Source organism: Anastrepha ludens, chromosome 4 (assembly GCF_028408465.1).
Source record: "Anastrepha ludens isolate Willacy chromosome 4, idAnaLude1.1, whole genome shotgun sequence".
Classification (NCBI taxonomy): Eukaryota; Metazoa; Arthropoda; class Insecta; order Diptera; family Tephritidae; genus Anastrepha; species Anastrepha ludens.
This window is the reverse complement of record NC_071500.1, coordinates 67,033,839-67,056,248: the sequence shown is the minus strand read 5'-3', so window position 1 is coordinate 67,056,248 and position 22,410 is coordinate 67,033,839. Positions and strand designations below refer to the sequence as shown.

Sequence of the window (22,410 nt, the reverse complement as noted above, 5' to 3'; positions counted from 1 at the left end):
GATGGCGCGAAAGCTGGATTTCGACATCAGCGGAAGGACAACAACATTTCGTCATTTTGAATTTTAATAATACTTTGTAATTTATAACTATGTAATTGTGTGAAGAAAAACAGGTTAAAACCTATAATAAAAGAATAAGAAGAAGAAGAATAAGAAGAAGAAGAAGTTATCATATATACGATATTATTCATACCGAATTTGAATATATATATGTTAGATATAGACGCATAAAAGAAAAATCTTCATGTGGTCATACTATGTGAATTTACATGTCACAGGGTAGCCCAAATACAAGTTTCTTTTTGCTCACTAGATTGCTTTGACACTGCCAGTGGTTTGCCGCTAAACATTTTCACCATACCGCAAAGTGAGTGCTGTTTTGTCCAAATTGAAATAAAGACTTTGTCGTCCCATCTATAGGAAAATTCGTGAAAGTGGTCTGCTATTCGCTAAAGTGCTACCTACTTAAAAGAGACTGATGTAGCCAGGGATGTGCAACTCCATCCAGGCACATCGACTCGCCATAGCTCAGCAACTCCATATTCCACGTGGTGACCTCATGCGAATTACGCAAGAAGAATCTTGTCTTTTTCTCGACTTATTCACTAACAAAATCTAATTAGCTTAGCGAAAGAATACCCACGACTATACGCGTCGTATGCACTTAAGCTAGAACTCCATATCAAGCATATATGGCTTTCAGTGCTTTATTCAGCTTTAGGATTATTTATCAGCTAAATAAAGCGTTGAATGTTATAATACCTGGAACGTTTCACATCGAATTCCTGCTCCATTTCGAACGGCTCGAATTAAACGTCGAATTTGTATTCACCAACTAAGCCTGGTGGATTGGGAAATCTGCATGTGACTGCCGTGAAGCGAACGAGTCTTAAGAGAATGTCTATCATATAAGGAGTGTTGGCATCATTGGCGTCTTATTTTCGAAATGGTGCTGGAAATGCCACTTCGATTAAGGGTCAGCCATAATTGCCAACATAATTAAGGCTCAATTTGAAGTTATGTGGACGGAGTATCTTTGCTTTTGAAAGGGTGCGGCTATGCTGCAATGTACTTCAATTAATTGCTGTAATCAATATTTTGCGCTCTAAGTTCGCTAACAAAATATTTGTTATCGTGGCGAAGTGAACTTACCGCTCCGGAGCAGCGACTTATGGTCACGGTTATAAATTTGCACTCACAACTATGAAGCTCTCAACTTTAGGCGAACAATTCGGGAATGATTAGACCCTAAAAAGTACTATCATCTTCATCATTCATGAGATGGGACATAAAAAACAAAATTACTCTCTCTCTAGTAACCGGTTCGCTATAGGTATGGGATTGTTAATTTTTCTTGGGTTAGGTTGACATATTCGTCATCCAGCTGATGCCTAAGGCATGCCTTGCAATCGTATTTTGTGGTGCTTTCTACTTACTATTGCCATGCCAAAGAGTAAATTTGTGGTGAGAAGTGTTTTGGCAAATACTAAACAGAATCTTGCTAAAGTGAATAAGAGTTCTGAATATATTTTTAGGCTAGGCAAGGAAAGAAGGTTTATCTCAGGCTGTCAAGTGGTAAGTGGTTTTAAAAAACAGCTTTTTTCAACAATTTGAACTAAATGCACGTCGAACTAATTAAGCTTTTGGTCGAAAACCTGATTCGAGAGCTGTCACAGATTTAAAATGGTCGTATCCACAATCACAGAATATGGATCTGCACGAAGTGCCAAAAATCTGTCTATGAGATGAGTGCACGCTTTGTTATTACGATTTATTGTGATCTCTCCAATTTACTCAAAGTTCTGTCACTCCTTAGTAAGGGTTTCTAGACCTTCGTTGCCGAATTGGTTGGCGCCTGTCTACCATTCGGTGGCTACCGGGTTCGAAACTTTGGGCATGAAACACCAAATGGCACAAACAGACCGACAATGCCAGATCTACGAGTGTGTTTCTGTCATGAACAAGATCTTTATAAAAAACTATTTGCTGTTAAGCGGCGGCATACAATTGTTGGTCTACCAATTTGTCGAAAAACAAGAAACACACCACAAATAAAAGCAGGTGCTTAGGCAAACAGCTAACAAAGGGTGTAAGTGCCACTTATTGTTATTATACGAGTGCCTCTACCAGATTTCCGGGAATGTACTCGTTGTTTAGTTTGCATAACTAAAATTTTTCAAATTTTCAATTTTCAATTTTTGCGCGTCTTTCATCGAACGAGTTTCCGCTGGCTAGAACCTAATCTTTCAATCTTTTATAGTATACGAGTGGTGCCCAATAATAACTTTTGGTATAATGTTTTGCTCAAAATAGCTTTTTCTTGTCGTGGGATGGGTTTTTTTTTAATATAATTATATTCTTCTATCAAAAGGACTAAGTTTAATGGTAGGAACTAACAAGATGAGTTAAATAACATTAAATAAATGAATGGGTTTTATATAAGAGCAATATTTAGTTTAATAACACATTTATCCACCCAAGATATTATTCGGAATTTAATTTTATATTTTGCTTCAGTTTAATTAAATTCTTGTTTTATTAATTTTCTTAGTAGTCATTTGAATATTTTACTTTGCTTTGTATACACGCACACACACTAGTTCAATTTCCTGTATCGTCTTCACCCCTCAGGATGACATTAATAGCCCCTTTTATGTTTTCTTTTTTTGTTTGCCAAAAACCAAATTGCATTTTGGGCTGCCCTCGTCGAATACACCAACAATTTATGTTCACCACATGTGATTTTAATTTCAAAACTTAAATTTGATATTTATTCAACAGAAAATTGCGATCGAAATGGTTGCAATACTGAAAAAAAGTTCTACACATAAAAGCGGCACCATCTTATTTTTGATTGGCAACAGCATTTACAAAATCGTACATCTAAGTGCATAACATATGTATGTAATGTATTATACGAAAAATATATTGAGATCTGCAGAATAGTTCACTATTGCTTAACTGGTACAGTTCTAATGAATTTAGGCTGTGAATTCTCTTCGATGATGTCCTAAGACGTGCCAATTGGCCCTTTCCTTTCTTAATAGCTCGGAAGTGGTACTATATTCGATGGATTGGGTCTAGCATGATCCAATTTCCTTATCCTCTCCAATTTTAATTTTTAAACGCGGCAAAGTATAATGAATGTGAAAATCAACGTTTCATAAACCTGACGGATGCTAAAAATGAATGAGAAGTTAATATCAAAAATGTGTGCAGATTTTTTGGGTCCTATATTTTGAAAATTTCAAAACTGCTTATTTCTTTTTTAAAGGTCAAAAATCCTCTAACAGCCCTGTAAATGTCACAGAATTATTGTAATACCTCTTAAATATAACTAAAGATTGTTTATGTTTATTTAAAAAAAATTAAATATAAATAAAAATTGGGAAGACCTTTAACCGACTTTCTGTTGCTAGATAAATAGTCAAAAATATCAATGGAGCTACATGAAACTGTTCAAGCTTTGCGGATTGCAACTCTTTCGCCTCAAATGAAAAATTAGCGCAGTTGTATAAAAACTGCTGCACAACTAAAGCTCGAAAAGCCTTTTTAACTTTTTACAGAATATATTTTTCGACGCTTCTTGTTACAAACAGCGGATTTGGTTTTACAAACATTTACATACAATAAAATATAGAAGCCGCTGGTGAAATTACATTTTTTAAGCAGCTGGACCGAGTTCAAAAGACTGCACTCCATGGAATCAGCGAAACGCTCCTGTTTGTGCCGACAAGCTTGACTTATGAAACGGACACTCCAGGATTCTTCGAAACTTTGACTTCGTACCGTAGTGACTGATCAGTGCACAGACACTCCGGTGAGATGAAGTATTCGTAGGCAGGCTCAGAGATAACTCGAAATTCGACGGAAAGGTTGGTGAAGGTGTTTTCAGCGGGAAGCTCTTTATGAATTTCATCTTTAGACTAGCTGACAACTGTAGTATGCTCAGAGCGGCAAAAAATGAGAAGACGGCTGTCACTTGTGTAACAACCAGGCGAACATCAGAGTCCTGGGTTCGCTGATAGTGCGCTAGAAACTAGTCGGGACAACGCCGACTTTGACATCTAGTTTATGTTATATGTATACTTGGGCACAAAGGCAATGCAGGAAATTGGGGGCTTGACGAGTTAGCTAGACAATGGGCCCGTTAGGTGCTTTCCCGTACGAGGATGAAGATAGGGAGCCCCACTACCTATGCTCGCAAAACTAGGATTTGCGTTGACTCAGCGAGCATTGGGCAATTACAGCAATGTCTTGCATCGAGTAGATTGGTTTCGCTTGAGGAAACTTCTAAAAAGCTGCAATTGTCGGTTACGGTTAGTGTTCCAATCAGGCATTCCCCGTTAGGCATTCATGTGATGAGCCTTGGCATTACATCGATACCCTTTTGCGGCAGCTGCATGGTTTAACTGCTACCCCAACTACCATGCTTTCGCGACGCTAAGAGCCAAGCATCTGCGCACATCTTGTTTTGATACGCCTCCGGAAATATTAGGTTTGGATATCACTCGCCTGCTGAATTTCCTCTCCTGTGCGAAGCGGTTAACGCAAACGTGAACAGTCATCATTTGATCTTTCTGCCTTATATATGTATGTATGTATTCCTCTTTTTTTGTCTTCAATGATAGCACGGAGCACGAATTTATAACTCTTAACCCGATAAAACCTACTTGTCACTGGGTACAACGAAGAAATTTTTTTACAATTTCAGGTTTTCCCTACCGGGGAAGTATTACATGCATGCAGAATATTAGACGTTAACAAATGGCATTTTTACTTTAATTCCAATATTTTCGAAAGAGTTTATTGACAAATATATTCTTTTAACAAATCGATGTATAACACAAGCAATCAATATCCATCACCTAATTTTGTCGAGCTTTCAACAATAGCTCCCCACTCCCAATTTGTATCTGTCATCAGCAGTTTTCGTTTCGAATACAATGCCTGCTATTAAGTCATTAATAATATTGCTGATATGTGTGACTTTACCCAAGCATGCGCATCGCCTTGACCCGCTCAACAGCCGCTGTTAGAAATTTGTCACAACAGAATATCTGCAGCATTTTGGTGCATTTACACATTCGCTTCTAGAGACATATGTGCATGCAGACGTATTCATCACGTATTTGAGTGCAAGCATACATATGTGCATACATTTTATACATATTTACATATATTTTAGATTTTATCGTCGGAGCCAGCGCCAAAATTCATTCAGTCCACAAACTGTTTCTACGCATTTTCTATATATTTTTGACATTCGTCTAATAAATATCATACCGCATGGCCGTTATTATGCTCACCACCTACGCTAATGCCACTGTGGCCCCAAAATGAAAATTAATGCAATTAGCAATATTTTTGCTGCTTACTGAAGTGATAATTTTTTTTAATGTCTGTATACGAGTACATATAAATGTATAGTATACTTATTTTATCAAGTCTATTTGAAGCGGTTGAATGCTATAGATATAGTGATACTTTTTTCGTTGATGCGGCCGGCGAACAGTGTAACGCCAAAAGCTGTGACCAAAAATACTAAACATAGACCAATTTCGTTGAAATTTGGTAAATGATCTATGACACTTTCAGTTAGGGAATAGCAATAGTATCTATAAAGATTGGCTTGGAATTGAGTGAAATGGAATTGTCGATGGTCGGAGTTGGCTTAGTGTCACGTGTAGCCGTTTTGTGGGTGGATTTACTACAACATTGAAAAATCTAGCAATGCATAAATCTGAAAGATGGTGAAGATTGCTCCACTACCACGTCCACCTTTCGTTAAACTTTTTGAGCGCGATTATCATATATAACTGCCACAGCCATTTCCATATTAAATGCAACAAAAAGTGGTGGTTTCCTGAAATATTGCCTTCGATTTCGCTGAAATTTTGCAAATGAAATTTTTTTGATTTTTTCAAATACTTAATAAGTACCAGCTGAAAAAGAAATGGGGACTCAAGCTACAGGTCGTGCTGTGGATGTACAGCACAGTGGTTTTGCCAATTTTAACGCATTGATGCCTGGTTTGGTGGGAAGCTCTTCGGAAAGGCTACAATATAACTAAACTGAAGAGGGTGTAAAGGACTGCATGTGTTGGCATCTCCAGAGCATGCAAAACTTGCCCCAGTGCTACTCTGAATGTCGTTTTGCTCTTACTTCCCATCGACTTTTACGTAATTTTCATCGCAGCTCAAAATGCAGTCAGGTTAAAGGAGGTTTGCCACTGGAGGCGATCTCTTAACGGACATGGTAGCATTTTCGGGCAAACTTATCTATCTCCTTTAAACGGCCGAATACTACTAGTGTTTTTCAAGCAGAAGTCTTTGCGGTCCTACAGGCATGCATTTTAGGGAACGCGGGAGTGAGGGATATATTAACATTTTCCCCGATAGTAAAGCCGCGATTATGGCTCTGACGACGTCATGGTGCAGAACGAAATTAGTGAACTCCTGCAAAGAAGACATCAAATATCTTGGGTGTGTCTATATTCCAGGACATAGGAACATAGGGGGAAATGAAATTGCTGATGAGCTAGACAGGAAGGGGACTAATTAAATTGACCTCAGAGACCTCCTACCCGGTCACCGGCATCCCCCTGACAAATGTTAAAGGGGAACTGCACAAATTGTTTCTCAGGAAAGCGCAGAAAAAATGGAGCTCTATTTCTTCATGTGCTATTTCGAAAACCCTTTGGCCCCAGTACAATATGTGAAGGACTCAGAAAGTCCTTTGGACTCCTCACCATTCAATTTCCAAACTCGTAGCTGTATTTACCGGTCACTTGACGTTCGGCACACACGCGGAAAAGCTAGGGTTACCATTTAATGCCCATTGCAGAAGCTGTGGGGGCCTTTGAGAGGACACCGTTGAGCACTTTCTCTGTAAATGTCCGGTTTTGGGAGCTAGACGACTAAGGTCACTGAGTGCTCCTTTCTTCGACAGCCTGGGGCAGTGCGCCAACCTAAATCCCATCAATCTTCTCCATTACATAAACAACTCTGGCCGGCTGTAGATATCTGCCTGTTCGAGGTCTCATAATGGTACCAAAACGGCGCTTCAGTACTACTTGAGGAGTGCCAGACTGACATTTCAACCATTTCACCTTCCTATCTACTGTCACAACCGCTGCAACCTAACCTCACCTTCATTCAATTTGAGTATGAATTTGCAGAAGCTTCTTACGTTTAATTTGGGACGCTGTGTAGTCTTATTACATTTAGAAACACACCAATGAAAAAGATAGTGAAGTATGACCTCTGTCACCCACTTCTGAAATTTACTATCAGGTTAGGTTTGGCAGCCGCATCGCACATAGAGACAGCGATGCCACTTAGACCCCGAAGTGGGTCCGCTGTGCGCAAATTTACTATCATATTAAAAAAAAACTTTACTATTACAAAACAAAAAAAAATTTAAATCGAAAGAAATTTGCCTAAAATTATTTGGAGTCTTTCAATTTCGACTTTCTTCTTACCGGTTTTTTTGTTGTGACAGCTATCACAGTTCAAATACGTCTCTTGGGACAGTTTTTTTTAGGAAATATTTATTACTAAACTTAATTATATTTCGCACGATAAATATTAATCAGAGTATAAATATTCAATGAGATGTGCAAGGGAAGAAAGAAGAGAATGTCAAAAGCTTAGCAAAGATTCTTTTTTTTTTAACATAATTGAAAAGTTGGGTTAGGTTAATGTGGACTGGGTAAATAATAAAAAAGTGAATATAAAACCATAGTAACTTATCATTCATAAAATGTTGACACTCTACTACACATCGAGTCCTAACCGTCAAAGGGGTGTAAGCGACAAAATGTTCGATTTTCTGATTTATTAAGCACAAACTGTTCAATTTACAAAGTCCTACGCTGCATTACAAAGTTGTGGCGAAAGCAATTTCGGCTTAAGTGGTCAATTGTACCCAATTGTATGTAAAACAACACCACCTACTGAAAAATTTACTTTTTGTTGCTTACGATTACAGTATGTCAACAAAAGGTAAAGAATTCTCGTGATGGGTTTGAATTAAAAAAAGGAAAAATAGGAAAGCTTGAACATTATGACATTAAAATTATGAACATTATGACATTAAATTAAAATTTTAATTAATGATTATATTTAATATAGTATTTAATAAAATTTTTGGAGCAGAAAACCTGATTTTTTGCGCTGGGCCAAACTTTCCAAATGTTTTGTCATGAAAATCTTATCGAAATAGGTATTGCGGTAAATGTAACATTTTTTTGGAGCATTTCAACTACCAATCTAGTCTTTTTATGGACCTATGTATTTATAAAACAAGCTTTATTTTTCATTTCATATTTATTCATCGTTCAGGAATTCAAAAAAAAAATATAAAAATATATATTAAAAAGAAATTCTCAAAAACTTATCCAGATGGCGGAATCGCAGTTCGCACAAGTGAATTAGTTGCTCAAAGCTCATTTTATATTTGAATGAATATGGAGTTCAATGCAAATTTGAAGTGGCTTAAAAATCGCGCTGATTAAAAATTATTTTTTTTGAATGCTTGAATGCTTGTTTAGTTATATGGAAGAAATTATTAAGAATATTTGTTGAATTTCGTTTTAAATGTGCACAAAGTTTGAAAGTTGGAGAATGAACTATATTTTCATAAAAATTACTTAAATTGTCAATAATTTCCTGTACTGCAGTTATTAAATGCATTGTATAAATGTATATATGTATGCGTGTATACATTTTGGAAACATTTTTTATAATCGTTTATCTTGGCTTATTTAGTGAGCGAAAAGTCTGAATGGTTTGGAGCGGTTCATCGCATAGTAATATTTCAGTTTCGTAGCCATTTCACATAGCGTAAAATTGTGGGTCGTTGGTGATTTAATTGCCCCAAATGTTGAAGAAATTCTGCAAATTAATGGATACTTTCGCTTTCAACGTCTATAATTATACACTTTAATATTAATATGCACGTGTGTGTGTATGTATGTACATATGTACGTATTATGTATACTATTTTTTGTGTATGTCACATTAAGTTATGTACAAGTATGTTCATTCTTGAACTCAATTTTATACTCACTTTGCTATCTCGCGGGACATACGGTTTTCCGTTGTGCATCCAAAAAATATCAGGGCGTGGAATGCCACCGATTAGCGCTTCAAGCTTTATTTTTTGTCCAACCCGAGCCATGGCATTGGTGAGAGGAATTTTGAAATGTGGCACTTCTGTTGGTTCCAGAGCTGAAATTGTGGAGAAAATATTAAACAATTTACTTAATGCTCTTGTACTGAAATTAGTACTCCAAATTTCATAGCAAATACAGAATACTTTAATTTTTTGGACTAAAAGTATTAGGTGAAGAAAAAAGTTGTCAACATATTTTCGCTATATTTTAAAGATGAAATTAAGCAAATGGTTCCAAATAGTTTTCTAATTAATTTTCAATTTTCGGGCCATAGAATAAGCGCTCGGTCCTACCCCCCTTCTATTTCTATGATTGTATCAACATTTCCAAAGATTGGAAGACTACAGGCATCTAGCGGACAATATTACATTTTTACTTCACTAATATTTGCAGACCTTTACGCCCGAAATATATGACATTACGATGTATAAGGCGGTGATCCATAGTTCTCTTGGCTTACTGATCTAGTGGAAAGTGATGCAAATGAACTATGCCCACCGTAAAACGATTCTAATGGGGGCTCTAAGCGAATATTTTAAGCAATCTCATCAAAGAAACTGCATTTCAGAGCATCCTGAAAACTCTTAAACAAGGTGTTGCGTTGATTTACGTGAAGGGACACCAAAATATTCAAGGTAAGGAAAACGCCGATCTCTGAATAATAATATTATAATAATAACAGAACAGCTGCAGCAAATAATGGTATTAATGTTTCGTGGACTTGTCTTTTAAAAAAGAAAGAAATTTCAATTGAAGCTAAATGGAAACTTTTTCTTGCAGTTTGTCGTTCAATACAATCATACGCAGCACAAGTGTGGGGTTCCGGGTGGTTTGAAGAAGTTGCTATTATATATTGCAAAAGTATTTTGTGAAGCGAATTCTAAAGCTACCATCACATATGCCTATATACATACTTTTTGTGGAAACCGGCATGTAATCATTCATTACATTTGTTCGCCTTAGAACTATTCCTTAAGTATATGCACAGAATTTTGTTTATGTACTCAGAAAATCGGCTGCCACATTATCTGTCCAAAATTGTTATAAAGAAAGACGTCTTCTGGATTAGAGATCTAAAGAACTTGTTCAGTAAAAACGATGTCATTTGGCGAACAGTTAACATACAATCAGAAAGCTGGATAGAAGATGCAAAATTGGTTTTACAATACCACAACCTGGCTAGGATGAATATGTATATACATACAAAAAGCCTTAAGTACTAGTAAAATATATAAGGAATTAGATTGGTCAAAAGGTTTGGTTTATTTAAAAAAAATATGATATAGAATCAAGCATATGGATGATGAGGGCTAGAAGAGACATGGTCATTTTAAATAACAACAGATTTGACACAGAAAATAAAGCTTGCTTAATGTGTAATTTAGGCGACCTTGAAAATATAGCACATTTCCTGGCGCGCTGCCCAATATTAAGAGAATATAGAAAAGTCTTTTGCGGAAAATTTTCCTTAAATGATTCACAGCTGATTGAGATTCTCAATGGGGAAAATTATCATTGGGATAAACTTTTCCGTTTCATTAAATATGCCTCTAGATACAGAGATTACTTAATAAAAGAGTTTAACTGGTTTTAAAAAACCCTAAACCGAATAATTGTTTTGTACGAAAAATAAATCGACAGACGGCCCATGCTATTGTCGTTAAATTATTGTAAATATTTATTTTTTCTTAATACTACAATAAGTAAATTTCAAATTTTGTATATTTTACTTTATTTGCAATAAATACTACTAATAATAATAATTGGCGCTTACCCCCTTTGTTGGGTGTTTCGCCAGGTTCCTCTTCCCATTTGTGGTGTGCGTCTTTATACTTTGCCACAAACTGAAGGGACCTACAAATTTATGTCGCCTTCGAACGCAGATGCATTTTTTATGAGGAACTTTATCAGGGCATAAATATACTCATAGGCCTGCATTGTCTGCCGAGGGGCGACTGCTATTATTACGAAACACTTTTTTCTATCATTTGATGTTTTATGCCCGCGGTTTCGAAATCGGAAGGAAATATGTATTTACAGAGCGTTAGGGGCTGCAGTAGTTAGGACTAGAGGATTGTCACAGCTGCAGGCCGCCAGTAAGTATCAACTAAATGTTAACATATAATCTCTTTTTATTTTTGTATGCATTTTTTCTAGGTTAAATTACGAGTTGTGGTAACGTAGCGAAAAAACTCGACGACGGATCTTTAACTAAAATTATACTAACTTGAGATGAAAAAAAAAACTGACACTTGCTTCATAAATTTCAAGCTCATAATTTATTTTTGAATCATACGAACTTTTTCATTGACTAGACCAGTTTGAAAATGTTAACTACCATTCAGTAACATTCTTTCGCAGAGCGGAGTGATTCGTTTTACGCTTAAACAACGTTGGAGAATATTGCAAACTGTTCTCTTAAGCGAGTGATATATGGTTCTGCCAGTACCTTCATTGTAAAAAGTTTTGTCCAAAAATGAGTTTAAATAAACAAACACCTTTATTATCCCTTTGCAGTTGTTGGGGCACTTTTAATTGTACACCGAATCTCAGAGCCCCCATATGATTGCCGAGAAGAAAAAAAACAGTCATATAAAGTTGAGGGTTTAGGTCGAAAATGACGTTTTAACGGTAATCAGGCGAATTTTTGTGGACTGAAAGTGAAGGGAAGGGTTTTGAGTATGTTTTATTTTAGCAAAATTGTAAGAACATCCCTCTTGTGCGCTAAGGTCGATAATTGTATTAGCAGCTGCCTCTCCTATTTAAGCTGCCCCGGAGCTGTAATTCAACTGATTAAAAAATGAATTCAATTCACAAAATGCGCTACTTAGAAGCCAGCTGGGACAAGTGAATGCGATTATATTTCATAAATAATGAGAGTTTTAAAACTTTCTAGTGAAGCTATATTGTGATGTATTTTCACATGAGACACTCGATCATTAGAGCTTCTAGTTAAAATCATAAGGCAAAAATCTATTCAAAGATTTCTGTAGCCAAGTAAACCACAGAATGATGGTGAAATGTGATGAGATGCCTTTAGTAATTCTTTCATTTTAGTTCAATAATTTTAAGGGTCATTAAAAAAGTTAAACCAAATAGAATTATATTTCGTATTTAATCAAAAAAAAAAAAATAATTATATCAATTACAAAAAAAGGTATTCAGGTCAGAAGTTCCTTAATAAAGTTAATTTTATCAACCAGACAATTATTTCCAAAAATGTTCTTAATTTCGACCTTGGATTCCGACAAATGGAACTTTTGTAAGCATTAAATTTGTACATCTAACTTTCTATGCTTACGTTCCACAATCAAGCTCGCTGAACAATGCTCGATTCCGGCAGGATTTGAGGCACTGCACGTATAGACAGCGTCATCTTCCAGGAAAACCTCCTCAAACCGCAATGTAGCCTCACCATTATTATAATTGATAATGTAATCGGGTGAATCATCGATACATTTGTCGTTTTTATACCATTGTACGGTGGGCAACGGATTACCACTAACAACGCACAAGAATTCAAACGTGCTACCCTCCGTTGCCTTGCCACTCTCGAGGTAACGTATGACTCGTGGCGGCACCATTTGCATCTCTATGGCATTTTCACGCACCGACAAGTTAGCGCTGGTATCAGTGCTGCCCACCAAATTCGAAGCATGACAACTGAAGCGCGCCGAATCGGCTGTAAATGTCTCCTCGATCACCAAACGGCAGACACCACGATCGTAAGTGGTTTTGTAATCGGGATTATTCTGTATAGATATGCCGTCTTTGAACCACTCGACAGTTGGTTCAGGATTTCCGGTGACCTCACATTCGAAGGTAAATTTGTCTCCCTCGCGTGTGATCGCATCTTTGAGCAAACGGTTGAAACGTGGTGATACGTATTTGATTTCTGTGAAGATTTCATTCACCTGTATGTCTTTGCGTATATTTTCGGTGACAATGCGTTGATGATCGATTTGATCGCGTACGCTTTGTAAGCGTACAGCCTCCTCACGTTTCGTTTGTTCACGTAGCGCCTGCAGACGAGCCTCCTCTTCCCGTACCGCTAACAAACGCTTCTCCTCTTCACGATTTGCTTGTTCCCGAAGCGTTTGCAGGCGCGCCTCCTCTTCACGTGTGGCCTGCTCACGCAACTCTAACAACCGTTTCTGCTCTTCGCGATTTGCTTGTTCCCGCAGCGCTTGCAAGCGCGCTTCCTCTTCGCGCACTGTTTGCTCACGTAACGCCTGCAATCGCACTTCTTCATCGCGCGCCACCTGTTCACGTATCGCCTGTAGGCGTGCCTCCTCTTCACGCTTGGTCTGCTCGCGTAGCAGTTGTAGGCGAGTCTCTTCAATACGCAGCGTCTCCAATCGTGTCTCTTCCTCGCGCCTAGCTTGTTCCCGCAATGCATGCAGACGTGCTTCTTCATCGCGTTGTGTTTGTTCGCGCAGTGCCTGTAAACGCACTTCTTCTTCGCGGGCAGCCTGTTCACGAGCTGTTTGCTCGCGCATCGCCTGCTCACGAATGGCCTGTAAGCGTGCCTCTTCAACCCGTAGAGCCTTTTCTCGAGCAGCCAACTCTCGTGCGGCTTGCTCACGTTCCTCCGCCTCGCGTGCAGCACGCTCTTTGGCCTCTGCCTCGCGAGCAGCACGCACACGCTCAGCCTGCTCGTGTGCCTCCTTCTCACGCTGTTCACGCAAACGTTCCTCATTCTTAAGGCGTTCCTGTACGACATTAATATCGGATTTGAGTTTCATGAAAGCTTGGAAAATGCTGCGTACATCATTGTACAGCGTAGAAACTTTGTTCATATCGTGCGCACATTGTGCAGCATTTTCGAGTTTTCCCAGCAGTGGACCCTCACGAGCGACCACATACTTTTCGATATCGTTGACTAGATTCGAGGCTTCGACAGGATCGCGTAGATAAGTAATCTTGTTGGAGACACTGTTGTAAAAATAATTTATTTCGCGGTATTCGGCGTCGATCTGTTAGGGAGAGGGAGGCAAATGTTAAGACCATGAGCTCAAGCAGTTACTTACATATGTTTACAAATTTTGAATTCAGACCATACTCACTTTTTCCACCATTTCGAAGAATTCGGCCGCCTGATCGAGTGATTTGCGTTTGTTTCTCACTTGATCTTTGAAATTGCGCCATTTCTCGTTGAGCTTTTGAAGTTCTTCGCGAACATATGACTCACTTTCGGGATTCGTGATTAACAACTGCTGAGTAGTATTATCGGTGAACTTTTCAATGCGCTTCTCAAGCAGCTAAAATAGTGAAAGTGAAAGTGTTTAAATAAATATTTATTATGATAAGTGTAGTTTAGAATCAGAGTAGAAAATGTTGGTTAAGAAATGAAGTTGAAATAGAAATTGTGGCGGTTTGGAATATCTGCGGGGGGAGCGATAAATGCCGAGTAAAGTGACTATTTAAATGTGAACACTGAATGGTAGTTTAGGTATTGTTTCCTTATGTAGGTTACGCAACTAAGGGTGTCTGTTTTGAAATAAAAAAGGTGGTGAGAAATAAAAATTATATACTCGGATGTGTGGTACCTCAGAGAAATACGTGTATGTGCATTTTGATTTTAACCGATTTCTTCCCTTTTAACAACGGTATCAATTTCTTAGCTATGTAATTTGTTTTTGTATAAAATTCTTCAAAATTTCAACAAAACTTTCAACTTTTTAACAAGAATATATAGAACTTGTTTGGCCATCGAATTTTCTTAGTGAAAGTTTCAAGTGACTACAAAAAAGTGATTTTTTTCCATAAAAAGCGCAGGAACAAATTTTTGTTTTGCATCGGATATATATGAAGAAAAAAATAAATTGTGGAAGGACGAATTAATAGTAGTTATAGTAAGCCAAATATTTACACCACAAATGAATTTTAGGTTACAATGCCAAGTGCAATGCAATCAGTGGAGAGTGAGCGCTGATTGATACGGGGCTAAAGTACAGAAATTGTAGAAGCGATTTTTATTTGTATAGGAACTAGGTATTTAGTTAGTGAAATCAAGTCAAAACGCGAAATAAGGGTCGTTCAAAATATTATGTTTTACAAAAAGCTTGTAAAAATTCTTTCAGGTTTCACTATTTCTATTCAAAATACGGCACTTAATTATTTGTGAAAAATTATATCACTAAACTGCAGCCACCGCAGCCGAATGGGGTGGTGCATGACTAATCTAATAGCCGTCGCCCATCGGCACGCAACGGCAAACTTTCGATTGTGTTTCTGCCATGAAAAAGCTCCTCATAAAAACCATTTGACGTTTGGAGTCGGCTTAAAACTGTAGGTCCCTCCATTTGTGGAACAACATCAAGACGCACACTACCAAGAGGAAGAAGAGCTCGGCCAAACACCTAACGGAAGTATACGCAATTATTTATTTTTAATTTTTTAAATACCCATCATGAGATCGTGTACCCGTAAAGTTCGCCAAGCACTCGGCTCATGAATGGCTAATTATTGTTGGGAACGTCGAGATATCGATTTTGAAGATTGTTCAGCAACACTTTGCGCTGCAGCAGCAAAATTCTCAAACGTGCAGTTTTTGGTGTGTCAGTTCTATTTCCATCCTGGACAAAACCAATTTCTTGAAATGTTGTCAACTACTTTTGAATTATCCATTCGTTTGGACGATTATTTCCACAAACAAAAAAAAAGAATACAAAGATCGACAATTTTTAGAATAAATTTCAATAATTTGTTCTATCATATAAAATTGTTCATCTGTCTACTTGGCAAGTGCCACAGGTGGCATAAAAAAATATGTCATAGATATTATTCACTACTGACATCTAAGCGTCACTTTTGGACGGACCTTGCGTGGTTTAAGCAAGCAAAATGTTTACACATTAAATGGGTTTCAGGTTAGCATACGTCGTTCAATATATTCATTTGAGAGGGTTTAATTAAAGGTGGAACAAAATTTGCTGATATAGCTCTTCTCTACATAGAAATATGATTTATAATAAATAAAAAAATCTTGATAGTTATGGTACAATCAAGCGCTATGACAAACCATCTAATATGGATGAGTGATGGAAGTGCGACATTCGACGTCTAGCGGTTACAAAAACCAAGTTTTACCTGGATATCAAAACTTATTAAGGTCTCAAAAGTCAGGTATGAAATCTTGACCGAAAATAAATTCATTAGGTATGAGTAGAGTATGAGCCAAAATTATTGACACGCCATTTATGCGCAATTTTGGCATTTGTTGATAATCTGACGAAAACAATCTAATGGATGGCTCTGAACGGGATTTATGGTAACCCCGCCAAACTCGCTATAAACGAAACCATGGCGGTGGACTGCTAAATATTTGGGCAGCCTTTCTTCATAGCACCTCTCAGCTGAAAAAGTTGTCCACAATTCTCAACTGCGGACTTGCAGTCTCGACCTAAGCTTAAATGAATACTTGTTGGTGATACTTTCGAGCAAAATTTATAAGAATGATCGACACTTTGAGACCATTAAGCAGCTGAAAGGGCTTCCTTTTTTGCGTGGTTTGAATTAAGCATTTCAACACTAAAACAGCTTGAAAAGTCCATGCCGAATAGAATAAAATCAAGTGTTTTTTAGAAAGGGAAGAAATATTAATTATAAAATGCAATATATTTAGTTGAAAACCATAGAATGGGCTTGTGGGAGAGAGCCTGCCAAGGAGGAGATATTGACAGGTTAGTTTGATGTGGCTTATTCCCAAACGAGGGAAACATTTAGCAGATTCTTTCGAAAAGGAGGAAGCATAAACGTTTTTTTTTTACATTCGGAATCTTAAACAGTTTATGGGTGATGAGACCGCAAAAAAAAGGTTTTAGAGAATATGTGTCTGGTAATTTCCGTCAGAAGATATTTTTTACTGATGAGTGGAAAGTGATAGAAGGACATAAATACATATCAGCATGTTCATTGCCTTTAATGCCATTTTGCACACCTTTAATGACTCAGAAACTATTTCATTATCCATAATTTAGAATACATCGTTTTGTATACTTATTTCCTAAGAGGTATTAATATTTAATGCTTTATTTTTATTTAAATAAGCATCCTGAAATTGAATTGATTTGTTCTATCATTAGTAATAGTACTAAGTTACAAAGAAAATTTGAAGATAATTTCTATTTTTTTTTTTTTTTTTTCAAATTAAGTTGATGCTCATATACTTATGGCATTGAGGTACGTATAGAATGTCCTATAAATGGCGGCCTCATAACATTGGTTCTTTTACCTAAATTCACATTTCGCTTAAAGTCAGCTCAATTTCTACAATGGAGCGTCGAATTCCGACCTAATTCTGGCGGTAATTGCGGTTATATTTTATATCAAGACTCTCAGAAAATAAAAACTTTATGAAATTCAGTGTAATTCTAACAGTTTATAAATAACTGGTATCTGCTTACTAATTTACGACGCGACCCTTCGATCGATTTACTAATTGGCGCACTTAGTCTTGCCATAAATTCTGCGACAAATTTTACAATGCATACGGTGAGACAAAATTCGGAACTGACTGAACTCAAGACTAATTGGAGAGCATCTCCACATGAAAGCCTTCCGTTGCTTAACTGGCCATCTTCTGACAATGCGCCTGCAGAAAATTAGACTCGAGAAATGCAAATAGCTCCTTCGGTGGGGCGCGGTCCACGCCCATTAAATTATTCTTTTCACTGAGGAGAAAATTTTCGCTGTTGAAGAAGTTTTTAATAAGCAAAACGACAAAACCTATGCTAAAACTTCTAAAGACGCAAAAAATGTTGGTTCAAGGGTTCAGCCTAGCCACCGTCCAGCCTCCGTAATGGCTTAGTGGAAAGCGTCTTGTAAAGGCGTTACATCTCTTCATTTCTGCGAAAAAGGGGTTAAGACCGGGGAAAAAGTGTACCAGGAGAATGTCTTAGAAGTCGTAGTGAAAAATTGAGCAGTACTCTCTTCAATGGAGAGCGATAGGTCTTCCAGCAAGATTCCGCTCCAGTCCATAAAGCTAAAACCACCCACTAGGAGCTAAAACCTACTTGGCCGTCTGGAAGTCCAGTTCTGAATCCAATGGACTACAGTTTGTGGTCAGAATTGGGGAACTGTCGAAGACCTCACAGAAATTTGGAGAGCCTCAAACAATCTTTGGTTCGAACAACGCCGTCAATATCCATGGAAACCAGGCATGCTGCAAAAGCGGAATGGCTTAATGGTTTGAAGACTTGTGTAAAAGCAAATGGTGACCATTTCGAATGAAAATGTATATTTTTTAATGTTTATATGATTAAATAAAACTAACTTCAATAAAAAAAGTATTATAAGTTCATACCTATAACGGATTTAACTTGTAACAGAACTTATGGCAGAACTAAGTAATATAGGAGTACGTACGCTACCGCTTCGCTGCAGCATTAATTTGGACTGATTTTTTTCTGGGTCGCTGTACAAATTTTACTATGACTCGAAAACTCATGGGAATTCTGAAATTATCAGGGGTGACTGACTGATGACAGCAACAAAATTTTTTTCGTAGAGATTTTGAAAAACAAAAACATTTCTAAAAAAAATTTTTTAAAATAGGTCAAAATTGGTTAATGTTAAAAAGAACCGAAAATATTGCACTTTAAAAAATTCTATAACGCAATCTTGAACTAAGAATTATAAAATTTTGTGTTATTATATGTACTCAAGCCTAAAATTAAAAAAAAAAAATAAGTTTTATAAAAGATAAAAATTTGTAAATGTGAAAAGGACCGAAGATACTTCACTTTAAAAACCCCTATACCACAATCTCGAACATTGAATAAATCTTAAACTTATAACATTTTTTCTTATTATAATCAAGCCTACAACAATCCAATTTTCAAGAAATTTATAATGCAAAAACTACTTGAATCAATTCACTCAGAATCGCTCAGTTATATAAATTATGCAAACCAAAATACTTTTAATATCCCAGTAATACATCCCTAGCCCTGAAGAAACAGCTTTAGTAGTCCAGTAATGCATCCCTTGCCTCCAAGATGCCTTGAAACTTTCTAATGAAACCTAGAGGGGTCATGTTAATCGAGTACCGCTAGAAAAAATGTAAATAGTTTCTTTTTTTGTTAACGCCAGAAGGACATTTTAAGAAATGTGTGAATTAAGTCTTGGGCCTCCGACGTTCCATATTAGTGAAGTTGGAGTTCTTAGTAGCCTTGTGCCCAAAATAAAGCATGCATTCAATTTTATTAGACAAAACTATCTGTTGCATGTGGGAGCACCGATTTGGTAGCAGTTATCAATTTTATGTCAGAAAGAGCTGACCAAACAAGCAGTCGCCACCCAGCACTTGTTCGCCTTTAAATGCTTCCTAATTCTTTATATACTCGTATACATGCATATGTAAATTTATATACATTTGTATATATGTATTTGTTCAGCTGAGTTTTCAAATTCGCTCAATTTTTGCTACTTTTACTAAATTCATGAATCTCTCAAGTTTTATTTATGATCATAGTGCACAAAAAGGGCAGGCAATTATTTTTTGGAAAATTTACAAACACTTAAAAATTATATAGCAAATAGTACGTTGGTTCTTGTCGCCTTACATTTTCTCATGCATCAATCAGTCCAAAACAATTAGAGGTATCACTCGATGTTCTCTAATTAAAAATGGCTAACAGCTGCGTCGGCTATCTGTCTGTCAGTCCGTGCGTCAGCGGAGCATACAATTCGCAGAAGTGTAAATCAGCAAAATGTTGCAATGCAACAGATACTCGCCGTTGCAACTTGAGAAATTTGGAAGACGCGAAAAATTCACCACACAATGCACAAAAATAAAATATCAAATAGGTAAATGTGTGTGTGAGCTAAAATAAAATGCACAAAAAAATTTACTTGAAAAGTAAAATCAGTTTTGTATGAACGCTACTGTAAATATATCCCAGACAAGCCTCACAAATGTTTTATGTGTCCGTCTGTTTTTATGTACAAATATTTTGTTTCCTTTTTGCCTGGCACGAGAAGAAAATCAAAACATATCATAGCATGTTTTCGCAATATTTCTTGAACAGTTTGTTTAGAAATCATGAAGGCATGGGCGCAGCCATAATAGGAATATAAGTGCGAGTGTATGTGGTAGGAAAGTGTTGAATTTTCAGTCTATTGAAAGTTCATTATTCTCAACTTCTTTTTAATCTTCATTTTTTTTTGGCCACCCCGAAAAATTCATAAAAAATAATGTGCCTTCATTAAGAAAATTTCGATAAGCAAGAATTCGAAAAAATTGTGTATATCAATCATGAATTTGATGCGCCTGTAGTTCCAACTAATACTTATAGTTGAGAAATTACTTATCCGCAACCAAGTGGACTCCGAAGTTTAAAAGTGCAATAAATTTAAATGAATTGAAAAACTAACTATCAGCATATTTTGAAAGTGAAAAACAGTGATATATATATATATATATATATATAATTGGCGTGCACACCCTTTTTGGGTGTTTGGCCGAGCTCCTGCTCCTATTTGTGGTGTGCGTCTTGTGCGTCTTGAAGTTGTTCCACAAATGGAGGAACCTACAGTTTCAAACCGACTATACTATACTATAAAATATATATGTGTATATAAATTAAGTTCTTACAGTATACGTATAACAGCCAGATTTCTATAAATTATAAAGGGTATTTCAAAAGACGCGAAGATATTGTTAAAAAAATTGTTAAAAAAATTGTTAAAATTTAGATTCTTTCAGGTTTCACTATTTTTATCCAAAATACAGCTCTTAATAAAATGTGAAAAATTGCATCTTTAAATGTAACCATGAGCGCGTCTATAGATAAACTCAATCAAACAGCCGATTCACGATATCGAGATATCGATATTGAAGGTCGTTCTGCAAAACTTTGCGGTACAGCAGCAATATTCTCAACAGAGCATCCCTTATCGATTATCGACATAACCAGATTCTTGAATTTTTTCCCCTCTGACGATTATTTTCATTAAAAAAATCACGTGGCTTGCGATATTTTGTTTTTATAGATTGACTATTTTCATAATAAGCTTCAATAACTCTAACGCATTGTTCTATCGTGTAAAATTGACAAATGTCAAACATGGCATTAAAAAAGTTACTGTAGGTAGGCGCCACTTTTGGAATATCCTTTATGAATTATATAAAGTGAAATTTTATTCTGAAGATTTAAAAGATCCGATCGATTCTGCACGCTCTATCTAAAATAAAGCCAAAGCAGCTCTTCGCCGCCATGTTTTAATAGCTCAGCCGTTGAAGTCGCCAAGCACGATTTTTATGTCGTGGCGTGGGCAGCGCTCATAGGAACGTTCCAAGCGCCCATAGAATCTTTGGTCGCATCGTGCGAGATGTTAAAAAATCGCGCTTTGATACGGATTATTGCGAGACGCTCGTCCACCGGAGTGAACGACAGTACTTGGCGACGAAGTCTTTCTCCCACAACAAATCCGACACGGAATTTGCGCTTCTTTACATGGCAGTAGACGTCGCAAGGTCCTATGGTTTTCTTGGCTTGTCCCGTCCATCGCATTTCTTGGATGGCAGTGATGTCAGCCTTTACTTTCACGGGGACATCAACCAGCCGGGCAGAGGCACCTTCCCCATTAAGGGACCGGACATTCCAGGTGCATGCCCTCAAATCATACTCCTTATTTCGTTTGCAGGGGTCGTCATCAGTGAAGGCTTTGTAGTTCGTTTCATTGTGGGGAATTTTTAAGTGGCGGGTCCCAAACCCAGTGCACAACCAGCTATCCTGAAATGGTCCCAAGTGAATGGGGATCAGTAACTTTCCCCACTTGCGTGGACTATTATTATTAGTTATTAATACTACTTTATTCTGCTCTGCTGGCGGAAGACAATATTGACATCCTTTGTGGATGACGGAGTACACGCTCCATTACGACATAGAGGATACATCAATTAAAATGCAGAATTGTAATAACAAAAGTGAGATTACTAATACGACATATAATTCATAAGTAAATCGTATAATGAAAAGTATGGAAAAGCATACTTGATTTGACTTTTTTAAATTAATTGGGAGATAGCTCTTTATGTGTTCAATAGTAGATGTAGGGATATTTTTTTTATCGGAGACATACGCTCGGTGCACTTTGTTTATACTCTTAGGAAGAACCACCGGCTCCCCTGACTAGCTGCATAGATAAAAGATTGCCTGCCTCAAAACGAATTAGTGAATAAGAAAGAACACATCTTTTCTCTCTCTTGCAAAAGAGAAAGGAGA

The 22,410-nt window shown here is 37.0% G+C and overlaps 1 protein-coding gene across 13 annotated transcripts in view; it reads right to left on the bottom strand.

Annotated features, from left to right (window-relative positions):
- Positions 1-22,410, bottom strand: part of LOC128859650 (muscle M-line assembly protein unc-89) — a 237,055-nt gene that overhangs the window by 72,376 nt on the left and 142,269 nt on the right. For all 13 annotated transcript variants that reach the window (XM_054096625.1, XM_054096630.1, XM_054096633.1 and 10 more), the window contains 3 exons: positions 14,245-14,439; positions 12,480-14,154; positions 9,073-9,233 (listed from right to left, as the gene is read on the bottom strand). In XM_054096625.1, coding sequence (XP_053952600.1) covers positions 9,073-9,233; positions 12,480-14,154; positions 14,245-14,439 — 2,031 coding nt within the window. The remainder of the gene's footprint in view (positions 1-9,072; positions 9,234-12,479; positions 14,155-14,244; positions 14,440-22,410) is intronic.